At 50.4% G+C, this 21,341-nt stretch overlaps 1 protein-coding gene across 12 annotated transcripts in view; it reads right to left on the reverse strand.

Annotated features, from left to right (window-relative positions):
- Nucleotides 1-33: 33 nt before the first annotated feature.
- The window catches only part of PITPNM2 (phosphatidylinositol transfer protein membrane associated 2), a 124,794-nt gene continuing 103,486 nt past the window's right edge, over nucleotides 34-21,341 (reverse strand). For 9 of the 12 annotated variants that reach the window (XM_084217374.1, XM_084217367.1, XM_084217371.1 and 6 more), the window contains 11 exons: nucleotides 19,522-19,671; nucleotides 14,575-14,739; nucleotides 12,634-12,837; nucleotides 10,747-10,895; nucleotides 8,107-8,223; nucleotides 7,315-7,431; nucleotides 6,814-6,962; nucleotides 6,029-6,178; nucleotides 5,768-5,951; nucleotides 4,433-4,561; nucleotides 35-4,170 (listed from right to left, as the gene is read on the reverse strand). In XM_084217374.1, coding sequence (XP_084073500.1) covers nucleotides 3,841-4,170; nucleotides 4,433-4,561; nucleotides 5,768-5,951; nucleotides 6,029-6,178; nucleotides 6,814-6,962; nucleotides 7,315-7,431; nucleotides 8,107-8,223; nucleotides 10,747-10,895; nucleotides 12,634-12,837; nucleotides 14,575-14,739; nucleotides 19,522-19,671 — 1,844 coding nt within the window. In that variant the 3' untranslated portion in view covers nucleotides 35-3,840. Of the gene's footprint in view, nucleotides 4,171-4,432; nucleotides 4,562-5,767; nucleotides 5,952-6,028; nucleotides 6,179-6,813; nucleotides 6,963-7,314; nucleotides 7,432-8,106; nucleotides 8,224-10,746; nucleotides 10,896-12,633; nucleotides 12,838-14,574; nucleotides 14,740-19,521; nucleotides 19,672-21,341 lie in introns of all 12 variants that reach the window. The other 3 variants (XM_084217364.1, XM_084217365.1, XM_084217366.1) reach the window with 3 other exon arrangements.

Consider the following 21,341-nt stretch of genomic DNA (forward strand, 5'->3'; position numbering starts at 1 on the left):
GCCTTCCCGTTTCTTTAATCTGTGTAACTCACAATGGTACTGTACACGAAGCACACCAGGCATTGGAACGATGCACTAACAGCAAGGAGGAGAAGGAAGTTGTACACAAGGTTTGCCACACACACGCGAGTCATCGGCACGGCACACGCGGGGCGTACCCGGCGCCCTCGGGCATCCCCCCGCTGGTTCCCCACGCACAGCTGGTACCCCTAGAGCAATTTTTTATAAATAAAATATAACTAACATTGTTGGAATATAAAATTGACAGTCGAGGGTATCAACAGGCAGAGGGAGGGGACCGTAAGGCTTCTAGAACTAATAGGAAATGCAGCAAACAGTGGCGATACCTGAAGAAGGGGCTGCTACAGCAAGCACGGCGGCTGCTGGGAGGGTGGTGGTGACCCTTTGGCTGATTTCTGCTCTGGGCTCACGCCCCTGACACTGTAAACGGTTTTTGGTATTAGGATTTTGCCTCATCTGACTGAGTGATCTGAGCAAACCCAGGAAAACGACTCGGAGGGAATGCACGGGCTCCTCTCACTGGTTTTTTAAAAGACGTTAAAGGGACAGCGTCAGGTAGAAAGTCCGGCCTAAGGGTGCAGTAATATAAAAAGCTGCTTTTCATAAAAAATCTGAGCTCCGCAGCAGAGTTTGATTCCCATGGAAACGGAAAAGCAACCCCAAAGCCCGAGGCTGTGTTGTGCTGATGTGCAGAACAGGACGTGGGCTGCCCAGACAACGGCCGAGGGAGGAGGACAAGAAACTTCCCATTCTCTCCTTTCAAAGCAAACAAGTTACTCGTAACAAGGATAAATTAGGTCTTTACCCTGACAGTGCCCCTTTAGTAAGGATGGAATATACATTCATCTTTCCCTCACCACGTCCAAACGGATCCTCTTCCATACACATGGAAAGGCGTCGGGTCACATGCACTGCTCTCCAAAACAGCTCGGGACAAACAGGTTATAAACACAGAGTGAAACTATTGCTATTGTTCTGTGAGTGTGGATCTCTGCTTCAGAGGGATGAGTGCCAGATGGGGGCGGTTGAGGATTGAGCGATGGAGACGGGGATGGGACTGAGTTGGTGAAGAAAAACTTAAGTGGCATTATTTCCTGGTAACTACACCCCCCTCCCAGGGTATTATTGCAGCAATAAAGGTCCTGCTCTACAATTGCTTCTCCGTGTTGGATCCGTACAATGGCAACGGATGGGGGGCCAGGGGAAGGACCCGGGCAAGGTTCAAGAAGCTCAACAAAGGATGAGGATGGAGGTGCTGTGATTGTCAGGCTAACTGGTCAGGAGCTGTTTAAAACATGAAGTGATGGAGAGGGTGAGTATCATATTGCACTTCTGCATTCATTGACAGTTACATTAAACTTGGTCCATAAAATAATTGCTTTGTACATAATGCCTGAAACAAAAAGCTACATTTTTAAAATATTAATAAACCCTGAAGGTTCCAGTCCCTCCAGACATTTTTTTCCCTCTACATAAATAAATAACTTTTAATTTTATATATCCACTTTTTATGTTGAACATTTACATTCGCCTCTGTTTTACACTATCTACACATAAGAAAATGTGAACAACTCGTCAACTGGAAAATGTACAGGTCATGCCTCGGTTCTGGACTTGGAGGAAAGGTGAATTTTGCAAAGGCCATATCCAAATTTGCAGAAATTATTTAGAGATTGGTTTGGTGACTTCACAGGATGGATTGTGGCTTGGCTTCCTACTCAGATGGCATCTGTTTGATAGAACATTCGGCTAGCAAAAAGCTGGGACAAATTCTCATTGTTTTCAAACCCAGTAAAAGCTCTGGATGTACATTCAGAGAGAGCCAAGCTGAGTCAGCAGAAAGGGAAGTCAGTTTCTGGTAACAAAAAGTCATCAGGTACATTCTGTACTCGGATAATTACCAAAGAGAAGTGGTTAAACATTTTGCAGTCGGGTCTGAGCGCTCCAGGGGCTCTGATGCCGGCGGCAGCTCCGCACTGTCCCTGCTCTGCCTCGGCCTGGACCCTCCACACCACGAACACATGAGTTGGATGAGTTGGATTTGTCCAGCGTGGCCCAGAGGCAGCGAGCAGAGCAGCGTTCACAGTGCTGTGTATCTCAGTGCGGCCGTCCTGCACCGTTCTTATTGAAACTGGTAAGAAAATGAAGCAGCCAGTCTAAAAAATTCTCTGTTATAAATAAGATCCTCGTAAGTAGAAAGTGATACAAAGACAGGAGAGTGTGGTGGGGAAAGCAGGGTTACACACAGTCAGGGAGCTCGGTAGGACTAGAAAATCTCCACGTGAAGAGGCCAACTGGAGTCTGTGAATGGGCACCGTGGAACCCCTGTGTGGATGCCCCTCCACCCTGGGAGGTGTGTGCAAGGAGGGAACCTTTGCTGGCCCTGGGAGGGACAGGACTGAGGGGCTTTTTGGCAAGCCCTGGCTCTAGGCACTGTTCTCTGTCCCTGTCTGGGTGTCACTGGGGTGCCAGCTCTCTGCCATGCGCCCGCCAGCTCGCTCCAGCAGCACAAACCCAGTGCCTCAGGCACATCCACTGAGAAACACACCAGAAAAATTAAGATATGGCCTTTTCTTAAGGTTGCCTGACATTGTTGGCACACTTCCTTACAGTCTCCTTACTGCTGGAAAAACTTCTGCACAGATTGTTGTTTTTTTTTTAAATATATACATATATATATGTGTGTGTGTGTGTATATGTATAGATATTCACACACACCCTGGCTTAGCAATATTTCATTGTCATGCACTACAAACACTGGTGTAGCTACATGAGATGGTAACAGGTTTCCATTCTAAAAATCATCAGTGCAAAAAACAATGAGGTTTTACAGTTCAGTAACTATAGGTAAAAGAAGCAAGTCTAGTTCCCATGAAAGCTGCTACTGAACTTGGAGAGAACCTGGGAAGAAAAAAGGTCTCAGAGGTGGACGTTGAGAGAGTCAGACCCTGCATTTGGATGAGAAGAACTGCAATGCAATCCAGCTGCTGAGTGCCTTCAGCTGCTTCCAAATATATGGTGGTTACTGCTGGAAATAATACATAGCGAGACTATTTGGAGACTTTAACAGCAATTAAGTGTCTGAGGTTTGTAACAGCTCAAACAAAATAGCTTGTATTCCTCTTTTAATAGGTCACCACATTAAATTCCATCGGCTTCTAAAAGATCTGTTTAAAAAATAACAGTAATAACAATAATGACCCCGCTGTCTTGGGCACGAATCTGCTGACATTCTGCCTCTGCCAACGGCCTCGATGCAGCTTCAGCTTTGCACTGCACCAGCTCCTCGAGAAGGTGGCTGCACGTGGAGCTCTCTGTCCAGGAAAAGCTCTCGGTCGCTCTGCCTGGCACAGCCCACAACAAATCCCTGGCTGGGACCGGGGGAGCGGCGTTACCCAACCCCAGAGCCCCCACCTGACTCCCGGGACAGCCCAGAACAAGCTCCCCCAGCCTCGTGCCCTGTTCCTGTGGCTCTGAGGACAGCGCTCGGTCACCGTGTGGATGGCTAACAAGGCGAGGAGGCGCCTATTTACAGTCACTGACCCTGGATGAGAGAAGGAGGCAGGAGAGAGCGCCATCCTGACCTGGAGACTTTCCCCCCGATTTCCAGCTCTTCCTCGGGCTCACGCCGCCCAAACCCGACGCTCCCGCTGCAAGGCCTGCACGTTCTGCGTGGGAAACATCCCGTCTCTTCCCAGAACACCGTGTTATTAGAGTAGCACCATATTTACCCTTCCAGCCCGAAACACTGGCCTCGTCCCTCTTTCCTTTTATTTTCTCCTCCGGTGGCTGCAGCTGACAATCCTGGCTCTGGCCTGGCTACTTCTGCCCCAAGAGGCCAGACTCCAGCCGGGACGCGGCGCTGCGGCCCCAGCAGCCCGTGGCGATGCTCATGCTCCTCTGGCTGCGCTCCCTGTCCCTGTCCTTGTCGCTGTCCGACTGGCTCTGGGTGCGCTCGGGCCGGTGGCCGGCGGCGGGCTGGGAGGAGATGGTGCGCAGCAGGTGGTTCCTCTTGCGCAGGAACTCGGCCTGGCTGGGCAGCCCGAAGCTGCCCTTGCGCAGCGCCATGCGCGTGGTGTTCTTGGCGGGGCGCGCGCGGTGGTTGTACTCCAGCTGGGCCAGGTGGGCCGCGTAGCCCTCCGTGATGAACTGCAGGGTGAGGGCAGGCGTTAGAGGGGTGGGACACGGTTCCCCGAGAGCCACTGGCAGCCAGAGGTGTTCACTCTGCCAGGTTCTCTGGGGTCACCAGCCGTGGAACCGCTCAGACCCGTTATGTGGCCCTGCTACCTGGGACAGTTCCCTGTTGTCCAACACTAGCTCAGTCTCCGGACTTGTGATGACCAAATTCCCACCTCCCTCCCATGGGACGCCCTTGGCAGCACCTCCAGTGCTCAGCCAAGTTGGCTCCTACCTGACACTGGCTCTGCAGCTTCTTGGTGGGTCGGCCGACGATGTAGATGTGCGTGGGCGGGAGGCTGATGGAGCTGTACACGGAGATGTCCTTGGTGGATCCATACGCTGCGTGGATCCTCATGTGCAGCTGGGGGGACAGAGAGCAGCACAGGGTCAGAACAGGCACCCCACGCTGCTCAGCAGGCTGGGCTTTGGGTTTTCCAATAGCATTTGTGGGAATCTCAGGTCACTGGAACTAATGCAAGTTCCCAGCTGCATAATGAACCACCCAGGGAAGTGCTAATTAACAGAGCTGGGATGTTTACAGGCCGTGACAAGAGGAGTGACAGCGATACAAGAGCAGATCTCCACTTGCTGATCCATGGCCTTCCCTTGAGCTCTGTAGGGGGCAAGGATGCTGCACACTTCCCTGCTGTCACTGGGGGAGAGGAGCTGCAAACCTGTGCAGGAATCATTAGCCAGGAATGTTCCCCTCCCCAGCCAAGCTGCTGTTACCTGCTGGGCAGAGGGAGAAGGGACAGGCAGCAAAGCCTGCTGCTTTTCAGGGATAACTCTGCCTCTACTCCAAGCAGAGAGCAGCTCCTGGACAACCCTTTCTGTAGTGGGCTGGAGCAGGGGAGGTGTGGACATTGGTGCCACCACACACTGGCCAGCTTTGAGCCCTGAACCACAGGTCAGGGAGATGGAAAAAGAATTTCTGACCCTGGTCCCAAACTTGTGGAGGACAAGAGAGCAACTGAGGGCCAGCTGCTCCTTCCACTGACACTCAGGCCAAAAAGGGAGCCTAAGAAAGTTAAGGAGAGGCTTTTCCTGCAAATCAAGGCAGGGAAAGTGCCTTGGACACTGGCAGCTCCTTCACCTGGCAGACACAAAAAACTTTGTTCTCTCTGGAGCTTCCCTGAGGCTCTGGGCTGAGCAGTATCAGGACCTCCCAGGGGTCAAACACCTGGAAGATCTCTGTGGAGTCTCCCAGCAAAGCCATTTCTGCAGCAGCTCCATCCCCTCTCAGCCCTGCTGTCCCCACCACAGGCAGCCAAAAAGCCACCGAGGAGGTGAAAAAAAGTGCATGTGGTGGGGGAAGGGAGGCTCTACTGCCTCAGTTCCATTAGGGGTTTGAGGAGCAGTGATGAAATGGAGCAGTGCAGAGCAGAGACAACACAATTTAACAGCATAGACACTTTTGTAGAGCAATAAAGGAATGAAAATAAAATGAACAGATTAATCTTCCACTGCAGGTCACATTGCTGCCAAGAGACCGGTGCTGACAGTGGTGGCTGGACGAGAAGCAATCTAAACCCGTGCCACGATCCCATTTCAGCAGAGACAGGCTTACATCAGTGATGAGGGATTTCAGGAAGTTGGCCTTGTGCCGCAGCGGGTCGTGAACCAGCCCGTCGCAGAAGGACACGATCCCGTGGGGGAAGTTGTGCTGTGCTAACCACGCCACCACCCTCTGCTTCTGCATGTCAGGGCGGCCCGTGACGTAGATAATGAGGTAGCCGAGGTCTTGCCAGTGCCTGGAAGGAAAGGCAGGAGTCAATGGACTGCAGAGCAAGGCCGGTGCCAGATTGAGTGCCCCAGGCCCTGCCCTGACCTTACGACGTCCACGGCCCCGGCGCGGACCTTGGGGTCGCTGCCCATGATGGAGACGCTGGCTGCGAAGGAGCCATCGATGCTGAACACCACAAACTCCGTCCCCTTGGGCAGCACCGTGATGTAGCTGTCAGCAAACGTGTGGTCACCCCTGAGGGAAGGGATGCAGGTGTTTAGAGGCATCAAAATATCCAGAAGGCATCACCAGGACCTGTGGAGCACCGCGAGCCCAAAGCAGCTCCCACAGTGGCCCAAAGGCTCCAACAGTGATGCCACCCTTGGTTAGAGCAGGAGCAGGCACTGTGTGAGGGTCTCTGTGTCCAAGTGGGGATGGACTAGCACTCCTTGGCAGCAGGTAACTAACAGTTACCCCCAGAAAAATATTGCTGGGTTCACCACCAAGAAGATGCTCCCCTCCTACCCCTCCCAGAGCCCAGCACCAGCAGTGGAACTGAGCTGGAGCCCCAGGCTGTGAATCAGCACGAGTACAAAGTCCTGTCCCTCAAGGACAAGTTTATGGTCTTTAAAATATGCTCAGTCGTGCAGTTTTGCAGATGGCCACGAGGCCCTGTGGTGCAGAAGACCTGCTCCTGCAGCGTTCCCCTGCTGGTGGTGATGCAGGAGCCAGAATAAAATGTGCATTTTCCCCTTACAGCTGCAGAGTACAAATGGCTTTGCCTCTGTTGCTGGCAAACCGGGCTCTGAACCCACCCAGCAACAGGAGGGACCATGTTCTACAGCCATCCAATTCCTCTTGGCTCCTCCTGCAAGCCCCAGGCCCCTCACCTGACCACCATCTTGACGGGGTAGACACCGATGCCCAGGCGCCGCTCCTCGGGGATCACGTAGGAAATCCTGCCACTGCTGTTGCTGATCTCCGTGTCAAAGTACACCCACTCCCCCGACGGTGGCTGGGTCATGATGTGGATGTCCACCTGGGGACAGCGAGGCTGTGTCACCCCCAGCAGGACAGGCTGGGCACAGGGACATCCCACCCGAGCCCCTTTGGGTGGCAGCGGGGTTGGTCCTGCTCCCACCCTCTGCACTTCACGGATCTGAGCTGGGCAGCACCCGAACATCAGGGGCTGCAATGAAACCTGGCCTCGGTGGGGAGACCTCTGTGACAAATGCTGTTCCTGGTGGGAGGCACCCACAAATCTGAGCAGGAGAACCTGGCCAGGACACAGGTGCAGCAAACCCCAGCAGGGACCAAGGGAGCACTGACCAGCGCTACCTCTGTCCCACAATTGTCACCACATGGTGACAACCCCCCAGCACACACGGTACCTTCTCTCCTGTGAGGGTGACCATGTCTAATGGACCATACATGAACCTCCCAGTTAAGGTCTGGGGCCCATCCTCGTTAGCAATGGTGTCGTTGATCCTGTGGTTGGCTGTGACATTCTGCACGAGGCAAGAGGGGAGGAGGAAAAAAAAAAAATAAACAGTTTGCAGCAATGGATAACATCACAGGGAAATGCCAAATATAACTGGACAAATTGGAGCATGGGTTTCTCTGTGCCATTCCCCCCCTCCACTCCAGCCTCAGCTCTGGGAAAGAATTTGACCTGTGGCAGAGGTGAGGCTCTGTGCTCTGAACTGATGGGTGGATTGGAGTGCTGAAGAGCCAATTTCCACGGCAGGTTGTACGTGCAATTCTGATACTCTCTATTAACTCTCACACTTTGGAATTAAGGGAAAATACACACAGCTGCCAGAGAAATCTGCTGATACTGTTTCAGTTCTAGCACAGAACTGCCCTCTAAGAAACTGGAGACTTTACTGGGAGCAAAGGGCATTTACTGAGCTGAGAACTGGTATTATTGGACTTTAAAAGATGTTCCATTCTGACTCGTTCCCTGACCCACAGCCAACGCTTCCTGTGGTTTACAGACTCAAGGCTAAGAGGAGACCTTGCTGACACACATCTTTAGGGCTGCTCTTTTACAGGCACCCAGGTAGGATATAACCATCAAAACAGCCCAGCAATGCAGCACAACCCTCTGTCTGTGCCACATCCTCAGAACAGTTTGTGCAGCCCAAAGAGAGCAGTCTGTGCAGCCCCAAACCCCCCCTTACCCGGAGCTTCACGTTCGTCCTCTTGCGGAGCCACTTCTCCCGGGGCTTGGAGGGGGTGAAGACAGACACCTCCTTCCCATCCAGCTCCAAAACACTCGAGTTCTCGTGTCTCATCACCTGCAGGAGGACAGATCCCCCCAAGGCATCAGCCCTCTCCTCCTGCCTGGCTGTTCTGCATCTCCTGAGCCTGCAGTGATGAAGGGCAGTGCCTGGAGAGAGGCCCCGAGTTTGCTGCTGGGTGTTTGGCTTGTGAGCTTGAGGGTTTGACAGTGGCCAGCGCTGACTTAATCCTGGCTGGGATGTAGGCTTTTTGGATTGTCAGGAGGTACAAAACTGACTCAAATGCACTGAGATACCTGCCCTCCCTCCAGGGATTCCTTAGTCCCTTCCCACGGTCTGCAAGGGAACACAAGCCTTCCCCATTCCATAACCGATCCAGCACCAGCTGCTCTGACTGGCCCCATGCCGACAGATGCTGTTCCTTCAGCTCATTTCCAATTCCTACTGAACCTCCCAACTCTTGTCCCGTGGCTTTTGCTCCTCTCACTGATCTGACCCCTGTGGAGGCACACGGGGGTCTGGCTTGGCTGCATGTGAGGCAGAGCCCAGGCTGCCTGTCCATCCTGGCTGACAGGACTTTGTGCTGGTGGGACGTCGCTGCCAAGCAGCCAATTCCTGCCTGGCCCCAGGGCATGGACAGGAACATGGAGAGAGGAGGGTTAACTCCTACCTAGGTTGCTCTTCTAGAATGGAAAAGGAAGAATAACACCCAAAGGCTGGGGGACACCTCAAAGACTCTGCAGGACTGGGAAGTGACCCTGTACACAGAACTCCAAAACTGCCAGTAGTCCTTGGTGACCAAAAAATTAAGAGGCCTCCTAAATGTGGTCTCTTTTACAAGGTCCTGAACATGTCCTCTCCAGCTGAGCTTGGCTGACACAGGCCAGCTCTCTTTGCAGAGTTGAAGCTGGTTTTCATCCAGGGAAATAGAAAAAGGACCCCAGGGAGGATGAGCTTGCTGGGGCGGGAGCTCATGGAAATCCAATGTAAACAAAATAACAAATTTTACTGAAAATTATTTAAATCAGGAATGTATTTTGGATCCTATCTGGGCTTGTTTTAACAAGATTTAATCTTTGGAGACTAAAACTATTCAACGGCTTCTTTTTACATTTTGTCCAGAGATGACTTTCAAAGGCCATTAGAAACAAGTCCTTATTAGGGGAAGCAGTTGTGTGGTGCTGGCAAAGGACAGCGAGAAGACAAAAGATGAGAAAACCCCTGGTCTCAAGCAAAGAGGAGTGAACACAGACAGGCACTGGGCAAGGGGGTGCCAGACTACCCAGGCAGGCACCAGCGGGCTTAGAATGGATGGAGAGACACCTCCAGGTACTCAAACCACACAATGCTACAGACCCAGGTTTGGGCTGAAACCTGAGTAATTGGCTATTTGCCAAGTGGAACATTTTATGTATGAGACTGTCATGACTGTTCCCCCTCGTGCACAATGAGAGTTCTCTCTTCTTTCCAGCCCTGTTAGGCTGGGCTGGATGTGGGACCATCCAGCCAGGAGTGTGCAGGCAGAGCTGGACACAGCCTGGGAAGAGAAGGGTCTCAATGGGTTATCAGCACTGCTCAGCTGCCACCAGCACTGACACTGCTGCTGTTTATGGTTCTCACACTATTTGGAAGATAACACTGAAAGAAAGTTTGCCAACAGAATCATAAATAACTGAGAGCTGCAGCAGAGGAGTTGGAGGAGAACAGGGAGGATTTAACAGCGGAGGTAACACAAAGCAAACCCGGCGGTGAAGTGGGCAACACAAACCACAGAATTGCTTTGAGTTTTGTTGTTTTCCAGCTCCATGCTCTAAGTGTCATTCCCTGGGGAGTTCATATTTTTTAAGGCAAATAACTCCCCCTCATCCCTGAGGAACTGAAGGGAAAATATTTCTCTTAGGCAAAAAAACATGGTTTAGACAGTAAATTTGAATTTTAGGCCATATATAGGTTGATAAAATCTGAGGTGTCAGATTCCAGACACGAGCAATCCCCCATTCTCCTGGCCCTAGAACTGCTTTGTGCTGCAGGAACAAGGACTAAATCCCAATGAGTTCCTAGAGGAGACAGCAATAGCTCAGAAAGGCAAAATGGAGAACTGCATTCTGCCTATCAATTCATGTTGAATTCATATAAAACTTCCCCTTAGGTTTTATTGTATCTGGTGCTGGTTTTATTTGTCCTTTGAGAAGTTTCAGTTTCACACTTGAGATCTGACCTGGCACAGAGATCATTTCAAGAAACAAGTGCCACTGACCTTTGCCACTATGGATCTGATAGGAAACTGCCCTGGGTTCTCTCCATGGATCCCCAGTGAGCCCATCTGAAACCTGCTCTGATGATAAGAGCCCAAAAACCAAACAGCCCCAAACCAAACCAGCACATCCATGAAGTTTGTATGTGTGCAGCTCCACCAACACCACAGGTGAGGAAAACAAAGAGAAAAAAATGGATCTGCAGGGGCAAAGGATATTTTTTCACCTCTATGCATCAACAAGTCTTATGGAAGGCGCACTGGAAAGAACAAAGAGCCCAAGCATTTTTCAGCCCAAGGGAGATGAGGGAGAGGGATGAGTGTACCTGTCTGAGCAGGAAGGAGACAACATCCGTGGACTCCCAGTAGCTGGCGTGGAAGAGGTGAGGCAGAGCCACCGTCGGGAAAGCCGTCAGGGCGTCGGGGCAGTACAGGGCGTAGTCGATCCGTTTGGTTCCCCACCACTTGGCAGCAACTACAGAAGCAAAACACTTCTTCAGACAAAGGGGGTTCACAGAAGGGGTTTCAGGGCTCTGGCTCCTCGCTCCAGGTGTGCCAGGACACTGCTCCCTGGCTGGTCCCGCTGCTCAGGGGGAACAAGCGACCCCGGGCTCGGGGTTTGCTCACACCAAGGGAGGAACACACCAGCAGTGAGCTCTCCCTTGTTTAAGCAAAGAGGAAGGCACTGGAGGGCAGGTTAATTGGCTGCTAGTCCAGACCCCAGGGAAGGGGCTCAAGGCTCCTCTGCAACGAGCCAATACATAAAGACAGCAACAGATCTCCCTGGAGCTGTGGGAGGAAGGAAGGGAGGTGGGCTCTGTCCGTCTCCAGCCCTGCTTCCAACTCCTTTAGCTTTCACCAGGGAATGGAATCCAGGTATTGGCCACACTAAAGAGGACTGAACACTGGGAATCCACAGGATGCTAAAAGGCACCACAAGGCAGGGAATATGGCACGTGATGATGGGACTGGTAGTCCCCAATAAATCCTTATTGCCCTCCTGGGCAGCCGAGATGTGCAGCCCAGCCTCCTGGGCTCAGCTCTGTGGTGGACCACAAGACAAGTACCTGGCAGTATTGGGACTTCACTGCATGGGGCACTGAAAATACACTGGGATTTAGAGGGGGGCAGGGATACAAACAACACAGACAAGTTTCTCCCTCAGGGAGCCCAACAACTCACAGGCAGGTGCCTGACAGCCACCCTTCACCCTGGGACACCCCCACACCTCAACTGCCCTGAGCTCTGCCCACACACGTGTCCTGTCCCAACCCCTGGGAATGAGCAGGTCTCAGTCCAAAGCCTCAGACCCCAAAGCCATGGGCTGCTTTCCCGGCAGCGAGGAGTCCTCAATGCCTGTGCACTCCAGCCCAGAGAAGCAGCCAAGAAAAGAAAAGATGGAGACCAAGAGAGCAGCAGAAGAATTTTGTTTGTGTTTTCATGCAGGATGCAAGCTGGGGCTTTGACAAGGGCTTCCTCAAGCTTGGTTTGTCTCTGTGACAATGTTCCCTTTTTAAGGACTTCCAGGAAAGCTGCCAGGTTTAAGGTACAATCCAACACACCCTTCTGCAAAGGGAAATCTGGCTGGTGATGAGCACAGATGCCAAACTGAAAAGATGGATCCATCCACCAGCTCCTTCCAGAGACCTGCACAGAGCTCCCACCACAGCAAATGCAGAGGGATGTGGATTCAGCACATCCCCATGGCCCAGCACTGGCTCTGCCAGGTGCCAGGCCACCCTCACCCTGATAGTCCCCACTTTTCTGAAGAGCCATGGGAAGGAGGAGCAAGGTTTGACAGATCAATGTGGCTTTTCCAGAGCTCACAGCATCCTCCTCACAGACACTTCTGATTCCCTGCCTTCCAAACTGACAGCTCCTGGTCATGTCCCAACTTTCATTTCTCATGCAAGTCCCCAGCTTGGATAATTTCAGATTCTTTACAGGAAGCAGACAGGATTGACTCTTCCATGCTCAAAAGATAGTGGTGGAGGCAGAAGCGTTGTCCCCTCAGCTCTGCCCAGAAGAATTCCTGCTCCTGCCAAGTTGTTAGCTGTGTTATGATGGATCTTCAGGGCAAAGTGACAGAAATGCTTGTTAAGATGCAATCAGAAACTGCAAGTGCCTCAGTGTGAAGCGCAGAGGTTTGTTGTGAAGTTCTGTGACTACCAAATGAGAGAGGAGGCCGACAGGAGTGGATCTCTCCAGAATACCTGTCTTGATGTCCAGGTCTGGTATCCGAAGAGCACAGCCTGCAGCCCGGCTCCGCGGCCCTTGGAGCTTCCTTCCCTTGGCAGGGGCTGTGTGTTTGTGCTGCCTACGCCTCCTGAGCGAGGTTTGGGTGGGGGATTTGTGAGGGAGGGCAAGTTGGGACAGAAGGCTAAACCCCCTACAATGATTAAGGTGGTGTTTGGTTTCTAAAAGGAAAAATAAAATATGAAAAAAAAAAAAAAAGCAGAAATCACTCATTATTATGGCACACACTGATTTCATCCTCCACAAACTCACAGTACCAGGGGAGCTGCACCCCTAGGGAGGCTCCTGGGAGGGAGCTGTGGTTTTGCAGTGCCCCTCCAACCTTCCTCCAGCTCTCCCTGGGGATAAGCACAGATCACACCCAGCCCTCAGTGCCACAGCTCCATGTTCCCACCACACCAGCGAGGCTGAGAGCAGGAGCAGCAAAGGCAGAGCCGGAGCTCGGGGGACACTCGGAGCCGAGGGAAGACTCTTCCTCCCTGATCTCAGGAACAGGCTTGGATGGCTGTGTGAAGGAATCAATTACACAGAGAAGAAGCTGCACAAGGGGAGAGAGCATGGGGAAAGCAGAGGTGAGTGTTGTGTGACCCAACTCTGCTGCAGCCCAGGACAAGATCTCTCTGTGGGACACGCCAGCCTCGGGGCATCACCCTGGCACAAACACCTCCCCAGGAAGCACCTCTGTGTGCCAGCAGCTCCCCTTGGGTAGGAAAGCAGCACAAAAGAAACACTTCTCCCCCAAGAGCTGCTTCCCAAGCAGATTCCTATTTAACAGTGCTTGGCAAGATGTCAGGACAAGTAAAAGGATGCACTCGGGGAGTGCGGTGCCGGCTCTCGGACACACTTTGAGCAGGAAAACCTCGTTTGTCAGAGAAGGTATTTTAGTTCTGCTGCTGAGTGCTGCCTCAAACAGGGCAGGAGGTTACAGCAGCCCCTGAGCAGCGCCCACAGACCTTCAATAACTCATACCTGCCTCCAGGAGCATTATTAACCTTAGCAATTAATGATGGAGTGAGTAATTCACAACTCGTGCCAGGAATGTATCTCTAAATTTTTGAGACCTTCTGGGAATAGAGTTTGGGCTGAAAATTTCCTCATATGCATGGTTTTTAGTTTTTGTTTTAATTTTTTGGTGATTTTTTGAGGGTTTATTTTGAGTTTTCAGCCTTTTTTTGACCTGAGTTACCAGAGGTCCATGAGGACACAGCGTTCATCTCATACCTGAGCTGAAATAAAGAAGGGGCTGAGCCATTAATAAAATCTGTTCTTCTGCACTTAACAAAGTCTGTTCCTCTCCACTGTACTAGTTAGGAAGTTATACAGATCTTGGGAAAAATAATAAATTAGAAATCCCTTTTACTCCTCATTCAGCTCTGGGAAATGGGTCAGAAGTGACTGGGAGCTGCCCTGCAGGCTGCAGAAGAGCTGAATTTGAATCTCTAATGCAAAGTAATAAATGTTCTGTTCTGAACCAACCTGTCCTTGCCTTTCAGCGTTACAGAGGGGCTTACTCATCCCTGCTTTTGTGGGCCCCATTTGAGGGATTTGCACTGAGCCACATCCTGCATCACCCATCTGGTCTCCAGTGCTGATCCTGACCAGTTCTGCACGACTTACCATGGCAGCACAGGCACATCCCTCGGGATGAACCCTCACCACACACAGCTCACAGTCACAGTTATCATCTCTGCTTGAACAATTCACCACCAGCAAGGTCCAACACGAGCAACACACCCCCTGTTCTTGCAGGGGATGTGGTACCACAGGCTCTGAGTGTGGCAGAACCAGAATGATTCCAAGCTTTTGGTCATGACTGGGAAGCACCCCCCGGACAGACGGACGGACAGAAGCTGCTCAGCCCGGAGCAGAGCAGAGTCTCAGAGGGGTGCAACACTTACTGTTGGCTATGTTGGAAGCAGTGTAACTGTCTGCCATTCCTGAGACCTGGCTGGCAATGCTGATCTCACTGGCTCTCCGGAAGCCCCTGAACTGAGGGGCTGAAATGGGGGTGGACAGGGACGCGTTTTCCACGAAGACGGCACCATGAGACTGAACAACATCTGCTACAAAGTTGAAACAGGGAAATCAAAATATTAGACCAACAGACAGAGGCTGGGCAAGATGAACTCGGGGTGGGGGGGATAGGAAGGAGGCAAACAAAGCTGGTGGGTGCAAAAATCTTTCAGAGCTGATTGGAATGAAACAGAAACACCCCACATTTCATTGGAGCTCTGGTTAGAAAAGAAAGCAAATAGCACAGCAGGCAGAGACATGTGGCTGGAGGAGCAGTCTTTGATTGAGAGAAGCAAAGTAAGTAGCTCAAAAACCAGATCCAAAGAAAAACCCAGGCAGACTTATTCAAGCAGCAATAACAAGCATGTGTCATACACACAGATGTGAATATACACAATTTTATACATTCACATCGAGACAAGATAAACAAGGTAAGGAAAACAACAAAAAAACAACCTCACAAAGAGGTATTTGTTTTCTTGAGATATTAAAATTTAAATGAATCTCTCCCAGATAGAAGCATTATTGAAAAGCAAAAATCAAGAAAACATCTTCATGCCTGGCAGGGACTAAATTTGGACTTGTATTTTACTGCTGAAGGACACAGCCAACACTCATTAATCTGGAGAAAGGGCTGCTGAAGGGAGTCTGGTGCTGAGCACTTGTATCTCCCATCAGAGTCAGCAGATCAGGGAGTACTCAGGCTCTATGAAAACAGAACTTTTTTGGTACAACACGCAGGTCTGGATTTTTAAATCCCAACCTGAGGTTTACCAAGTTAGGCCAAACCCCTCAGTACATAAATACAGAAAGGAGGGTTTCAAATCATGCTCACATGGACCTTACATACGGATGGGAGGGAAAAAGACCTCAAACGCTCAGGAGTGGCAAAACGAGAGATGCTGAAAGCCACGTTAAAATCTCTGTATTTCACTTTTGTCTCTTAACAGTGCTAAGAGCACCCACCCCTCTGTGGATGCTGGGGCCCAATTAAGTGGGATATCCCAAGCTCCTGCAGGGCAGAGGTTTGTGATGCCAACACCAGGTGCTCACAGCAGGCAGCACCAGCGTGGCACTAACATGCAAAAGCAAAGCAATTCATCACGGGTTTAAGGTTGCCCATCTCTGCTGCACTTGAGGAGCAGCACCTGAATTTATTCCCAGGTATCAGGCAGGAGATATCACAAGGAATGTGAGCACATTACTCCCACACATCAACACCCTCCACCTATTCCAGCCTGTTTCGTTATCCCTGGATTTAATCCCTGCACACGGCTGACACGGGGCGTTGTTTTAGCAACTGGTTTATTTTAAAATCAATCTTTTTTTGCTTGGGGCTACTGAGTTTCTCCCTCCAATCCCTCAGTTTGCAGCAGCAGCGTCTGTGCCCACACAAATCCTGCTGCAGCCCAGGGAGAGGGAACGTATGAAGCAGAAAATGTGTGGCTAAGTGTCAGTAAAAGAGTTCTGTTCTCTGCAGGGAAAATCAGGCCACAAGCTGCTCTGTGTAAAAGCTTCATGGACTGTGAGATCTGAGCCTTAGCGGGAGCCTGACCTGATGATGAGCTGCACACGCAGCCCATGTTGTGCCTGAAAGGCCCCCAGCAGCATCACTTTCTCAGCACTTTCCCCCTCTTTCCACCTTGCCTTGAGCTGCTGGCTGTCAAGGCTGTGACCAGGATCCACAAGCCAGCTGGTCCCACCGGGCCAGTGCTGCTTTCTGACTGCACAGAACACCGGCATGAGCAAGAAGAGGCAATCCAAGTGGAAAACAGGAGCTGTACTGAACCCCACAAAGGTCTCAGGGGTGAAGAGTCTCATTCCCTCTGCTGAGGGACCCAGAACAACCCTCCCTTCTCTGGTCACCCCTCCCTCTCCATTCCCTTGCCTATGAGATGCTCCTGTGCTCTTGTGTCACCAAACGGGTGCCCCAACACAGGTGATGATCACCAGCTTCCCTGAACCTCCTCAGATGTGAGGAGAGGTTTGGCTTTGTCTGTGTCAGGAAGAATGCCAGATTCAGGTTTGACCACCAGGGAAACCTGAACTTCTTCCTCTGCTTTAACCTAAAGCACCTGTGCCTTGAATAAGGAACAGTCAGCTTTGACTCCATTAGCCCATCTGCACTTTTAGCTCTGCCTGAACTTCAACTCCTTTTTCAGAACCCAGAAAGTGAATTAAGGAAGAAACAAGGAGATTTTGGACCTGCTCTTTTTTAGCCAATCTTGTTTTCCTGGGCTGACTAGGGATTTTGGAATAGAATGAGTTTGCAGCAAAAGCACCCAAGCTCAGCAGCCCTTCCAGCCCCATCCTGGCGTCACCAGAGGAACAATTCCCACTCCTGTTAAAGGCTGAGGTGTTTCAGCATTGCTGAACAGTTCAGTTCAGCACTGCCTGTGCTGGTGGCAGGACTCTGCCCTGCAGGGGACAAGGACTCTGCCCTGCAGGGGACAAGGTGCCACCCCACTGCAGCACTCCCCTGCTCCTGCCCACTCAGGTGCTCTCGTGCTTCTCCCTTTCCCCAAGCCACACACCCTCTGTCCCTGAGAAAGGGCAGTGTCTGAGAAAAACGAAGGCCAGGAAAAGGCAGGGTGGGAAATGTGGAAAAAAACCCTGTTTTATGCATTACAACCCACTCAGAAAAGCTTCCTCCACACCAAAGCTGCAGTGACAGCAACTTCCACAGAAAATTCTGAGACCTGACTTGCAGAAAAAACCCACAAAGCTAACAACCTATTTCCTGAATTTGTGCATTCTCTGCATCATGTCTCTTGAGCAGCAATTTTGAAGCCAAGGGGGCTTTCTTGGGGAGTGTGGTGACCAGGGTGGGATGTCACAGATGCTGCCACTCTGGCACAGACAGGCCCTAGCACCTGCAGCCAAGTGTCCCTAACAGGAGCCACGGGAAGCCTCCTGCCAGAGGAGCATCCCCAGGCACAGCTCAGGTCCTGACACCACAGGGAGATTCTCCAGGCAAGCCCAGATGAAGCCAGAAGGTCCAGCAGCAGCCAGACCTTCATCAAGGTCAGCTGCTCCTCTGTCACTCGGTGAGGACAGAGGTGTCCTTGGTTCCTGCACTCTGTCTGTCCTGTGACTCAGGGCTGACTCAGGGCCACTGGACCAGAGCGAGGAAGAGGAGCCTGAGCAGTGCTGAGCACCCTCCCAGCAAAGCACCTGCTGCTGCTGGAGCCACGTGGCACAACCTGTGCCATGGCCCAAGGTTTAATTTAATTGCACTTCCAGGGGAGTGGACATGGGAAGCCAAATCACTTCTTTTGTTTTGGTATACCTACAAATCTTTAATACTCATTTTGGTGCTGTGCTCTTTCACTTTTGGCCTCATTTATCAATGTTCTTATAAGGGAACAGCCCTGAGCCATCCTCTCAGGTAAGTCCTTGGGATACCTGAAAGACAGATTTTGGTATGTGCTATTTGGAGACTGAGCCATTGCACCAAAGCAGGAAATACTGAAAGCCATCCAAAAATATGTACAGGTCAATAAAAACAAGAAGATTAAAAACCACAGAAAAGCCAGGCAGCTGCTCAGCATAGGCCAGGACCTGGTCAGTCACCTCTGCAGTCACTACCCTGAGATCAAGAGCAACAGATTTCTGCTGTCCACAAGTTTTGGTGATTTTGGAAATCTCCTGCAGTCCAGTGGCTGAACTGGGATTCAGCACTTGCTACACTGACATCAAGAACTGCTTGCACACATTGTGCTCTTGACCCACACTGTAAAAAGCAGAAAATCATAGAATCCTGTAATGGTTTGGGTTGGAAGGGACCTGAAAGACAGGCAAGGGATGCTTCTACAAGCTCTGTCCTGACCACAGGCAGTAGCAGCTCACAGGGAAATGGCATTTCACCAGGCACCTCCAAAGTGGTTAAATAACAGCACCAGATCCTTTCCCTCTGCTTTACCACAGAACCTCAGAGCACAGGCAACACAGCAACTGCACACCTAAAAAATCCTCTCCACCTCCAGGAGACAGAGGAGAGACCACTGGGAAAACTCAGTGATGTTGCCATCCTGTATGAGCACATAAGAGCCCAAACTGCTCAGGGACAGTGAGGGTCAGCTTGTTAAAGACAACCAGGGCAGCAGAACCCAGCTCTCAATGCAAAACACTGAGAAAGGAACGAGAATGGGCAAGTGAGACACGCGGGGAAGAAAAAAACCAAAACAAAGGCAAATCTCATCAAACTTGCAGATGTAGCACCAGCCACAATCAGAATAAATGAGGCCATGCAGCATTGATGGTGGAAAATAAGGCAAAACAAATGCATCAAACTTTGCTTTTAAGGCAGGAGACAAGAAATTAATTTAAATAACCAACACGCAGAGCCACCCTGGGGTCTGAAAGCCTCAGTGCTGTGCTCAGCAGAGCCATGAGTGTCCAAACAGGAAATACTCCAAGGGACAAAATCTGCTGTGACATGGACATCAAGTGGAGTTCTGGGCATGGTGGCTGCTGGGGAGCTGCACACTGCAGGACACCCTTTCCCAAGGGATCCTGCCCTTGGTGAGCACCACATGAGCAGGGCCAGTCTCTACCAAAGGCTCTTTCCAGCAGCAGAGAGCAAACCAGTCCGTGCATGGCAGCAGCTCCCCTCCAGCATCAACACCAGAATGGGACAGAATTTATAACCCCAAGCCCTTTTTCCACAGTGGCTCTCCCAGAGCCAGGTGTGATCCCCAGTGGTGATTTTGTGCGGCACAGCCTGAGACACAGCACAAGGGTTTCAACTCCAGGAGGCAACAGTGTGATCTCCAAAAAAAGGACCCCAAGAACCCAACACCACAGACAATACAGAAGTGTAGATTACACACACTCAGCACAACCAGCACTTTTATTGGAAACATCTTGCCAATTCAGTACGGGAACGGGGATACTTGTTTCCATGAAGCTGTCCTGGTGCTGGAGAGCACCCAGAGGGCTACTTTCCATGAGGAGGATGGGATTGTTCTGGATTGTCTCAACTAGAAGCAGATGGGAAAAAAAAAAACATAACAGAAGGACAAAGAACAACAGACATGCGGCCACAAAGTGTTAAACATACAAACAGTTACACCCCAGCACTTAATTATGAGTCTTCAATGAACAGACAACCTTCAAATAGAGTAAAAGAAACAAAATGGGTGATTTCCAAACAGACCAACATCAGAGATTAACTGGGAGCAGAGGAGAACACAACGATGGCACTTCAACAACAAAAGGGAGGCATCTTCACCCCCTTCTAAGCCAAATCCATAAATACACAGCAGATCCAGAGAAATATCTTTTACTATGAGTGGGAAAAAATATGCTGTAAGGGAAGAATCAGACTCACAGCCTACACAGTGCAAAGCACAGGAGTAAGCAGGGATGTGAGTTTGATTTTACTCTGCAATTTCGTTGAAATGAAACAGGGACCAGCATTTAGTACAGATGGGAAAATGGGGGAAAAAACAGCCTGAGAGGCTTTCTGATTTGTGGACTCCCAAAAAAAGCTACCTGCATGAGGAGATGCGCACGAGCAGTGTTACACAAGGTTTTGTACAAAACCAATTATAACTGAGCACCTGAATTTTACGTGATCTGCAGAATATACAGCTTAATTATAGCAGCAATTAACTTTTCTGGAGTGCCCTCCAGTGAACACTAACTTCAGGAGCAGCTTGGTGAATCATGGTTAGCCCTTCTGGGTAATGTGTCCATCACAACACGGACTCTAATGGAAAGGAATGGCCTGTTACTTTCTGATAAGCAAATGAAGAGGCTTTGTCTTACAGGAAAAAGAGAATTTAAAGTTGGTTTTTGTCAGTTTTATTCATGAAGGCAGAGCAGTATCTCTTAAAATAACAAGGCTCGGACCTGGAGGTTTTGCCATCACTCTGCCCTTCTCACAGGAGAGCTAATTGCTGTTTAACTTCACTGCATAGCAAGTGTCTCTCCAAACACAGCCAACTCAGAGGTTGTGTGATCCAGGGAGGCTCTAATTCCTGCTGCTGTCCAGATGTTAACCAGAACACAGGTTTAGTGTCAATGGGGTCCCAACCTCTGAGTACAGTGACAACAGGGGCTCTGGAATGTATTTAAGAGAAATAAGGTAAGATGTTTAGCTGCATTTTTTTTGTAATAAGCCCCTTGCAGCTGATACCTAGAATACACCCAAAAAGCAAGTTGCTCTTCAAGTTGCTATAGATTCCCTGAGCTGTTGTAACTGGCCTGGGTACAAATGCAGTTGTGGGTGGATCCATTTTTAAAAAGTGTTGCAGCAAGATCTTGGCTAAATTTGACAAGTGAGTGGGGCCTGCAGAAAGCATTTTATTCACTTCATTAAACATGGAGTTTAGTTTGTGCCCATCTAACAAATCAGGCCTCTAGATTAAGCAATTACAATACTTGAAAACACTGAACATATAGAAGGCCACTTCTTTGGACTTTCAACTTTAAAATGATGCAGAGGGGATCACCAGAATTATCCAGCTCTAGTTATACAGTCTTCTTCATGTAGTCCTGTATGATTCAAATATTAGACAAAGGGGATGCAAACAAGTAAATCATCTCATCATCTCACTGTAGACTCTGCTCCCTCCAGTCTTCTCTGGCCCTCCAAGTCCTAAATTCTGCCCACTCAGTTGTGTTTCATTCACACTCCACCACAAGC

The sequence above is a fragment of the Fringilla coelebs genome (genome assembly GCF_963513975.1).
Source record: "Fringilla coelebs genome assembly, chromosome: 17".
NCBI lineage: Eukaryota > Metazoa > Chordata > Aves > Passeriformes > Fringillidae > Fringilla > Fringilla coelebs.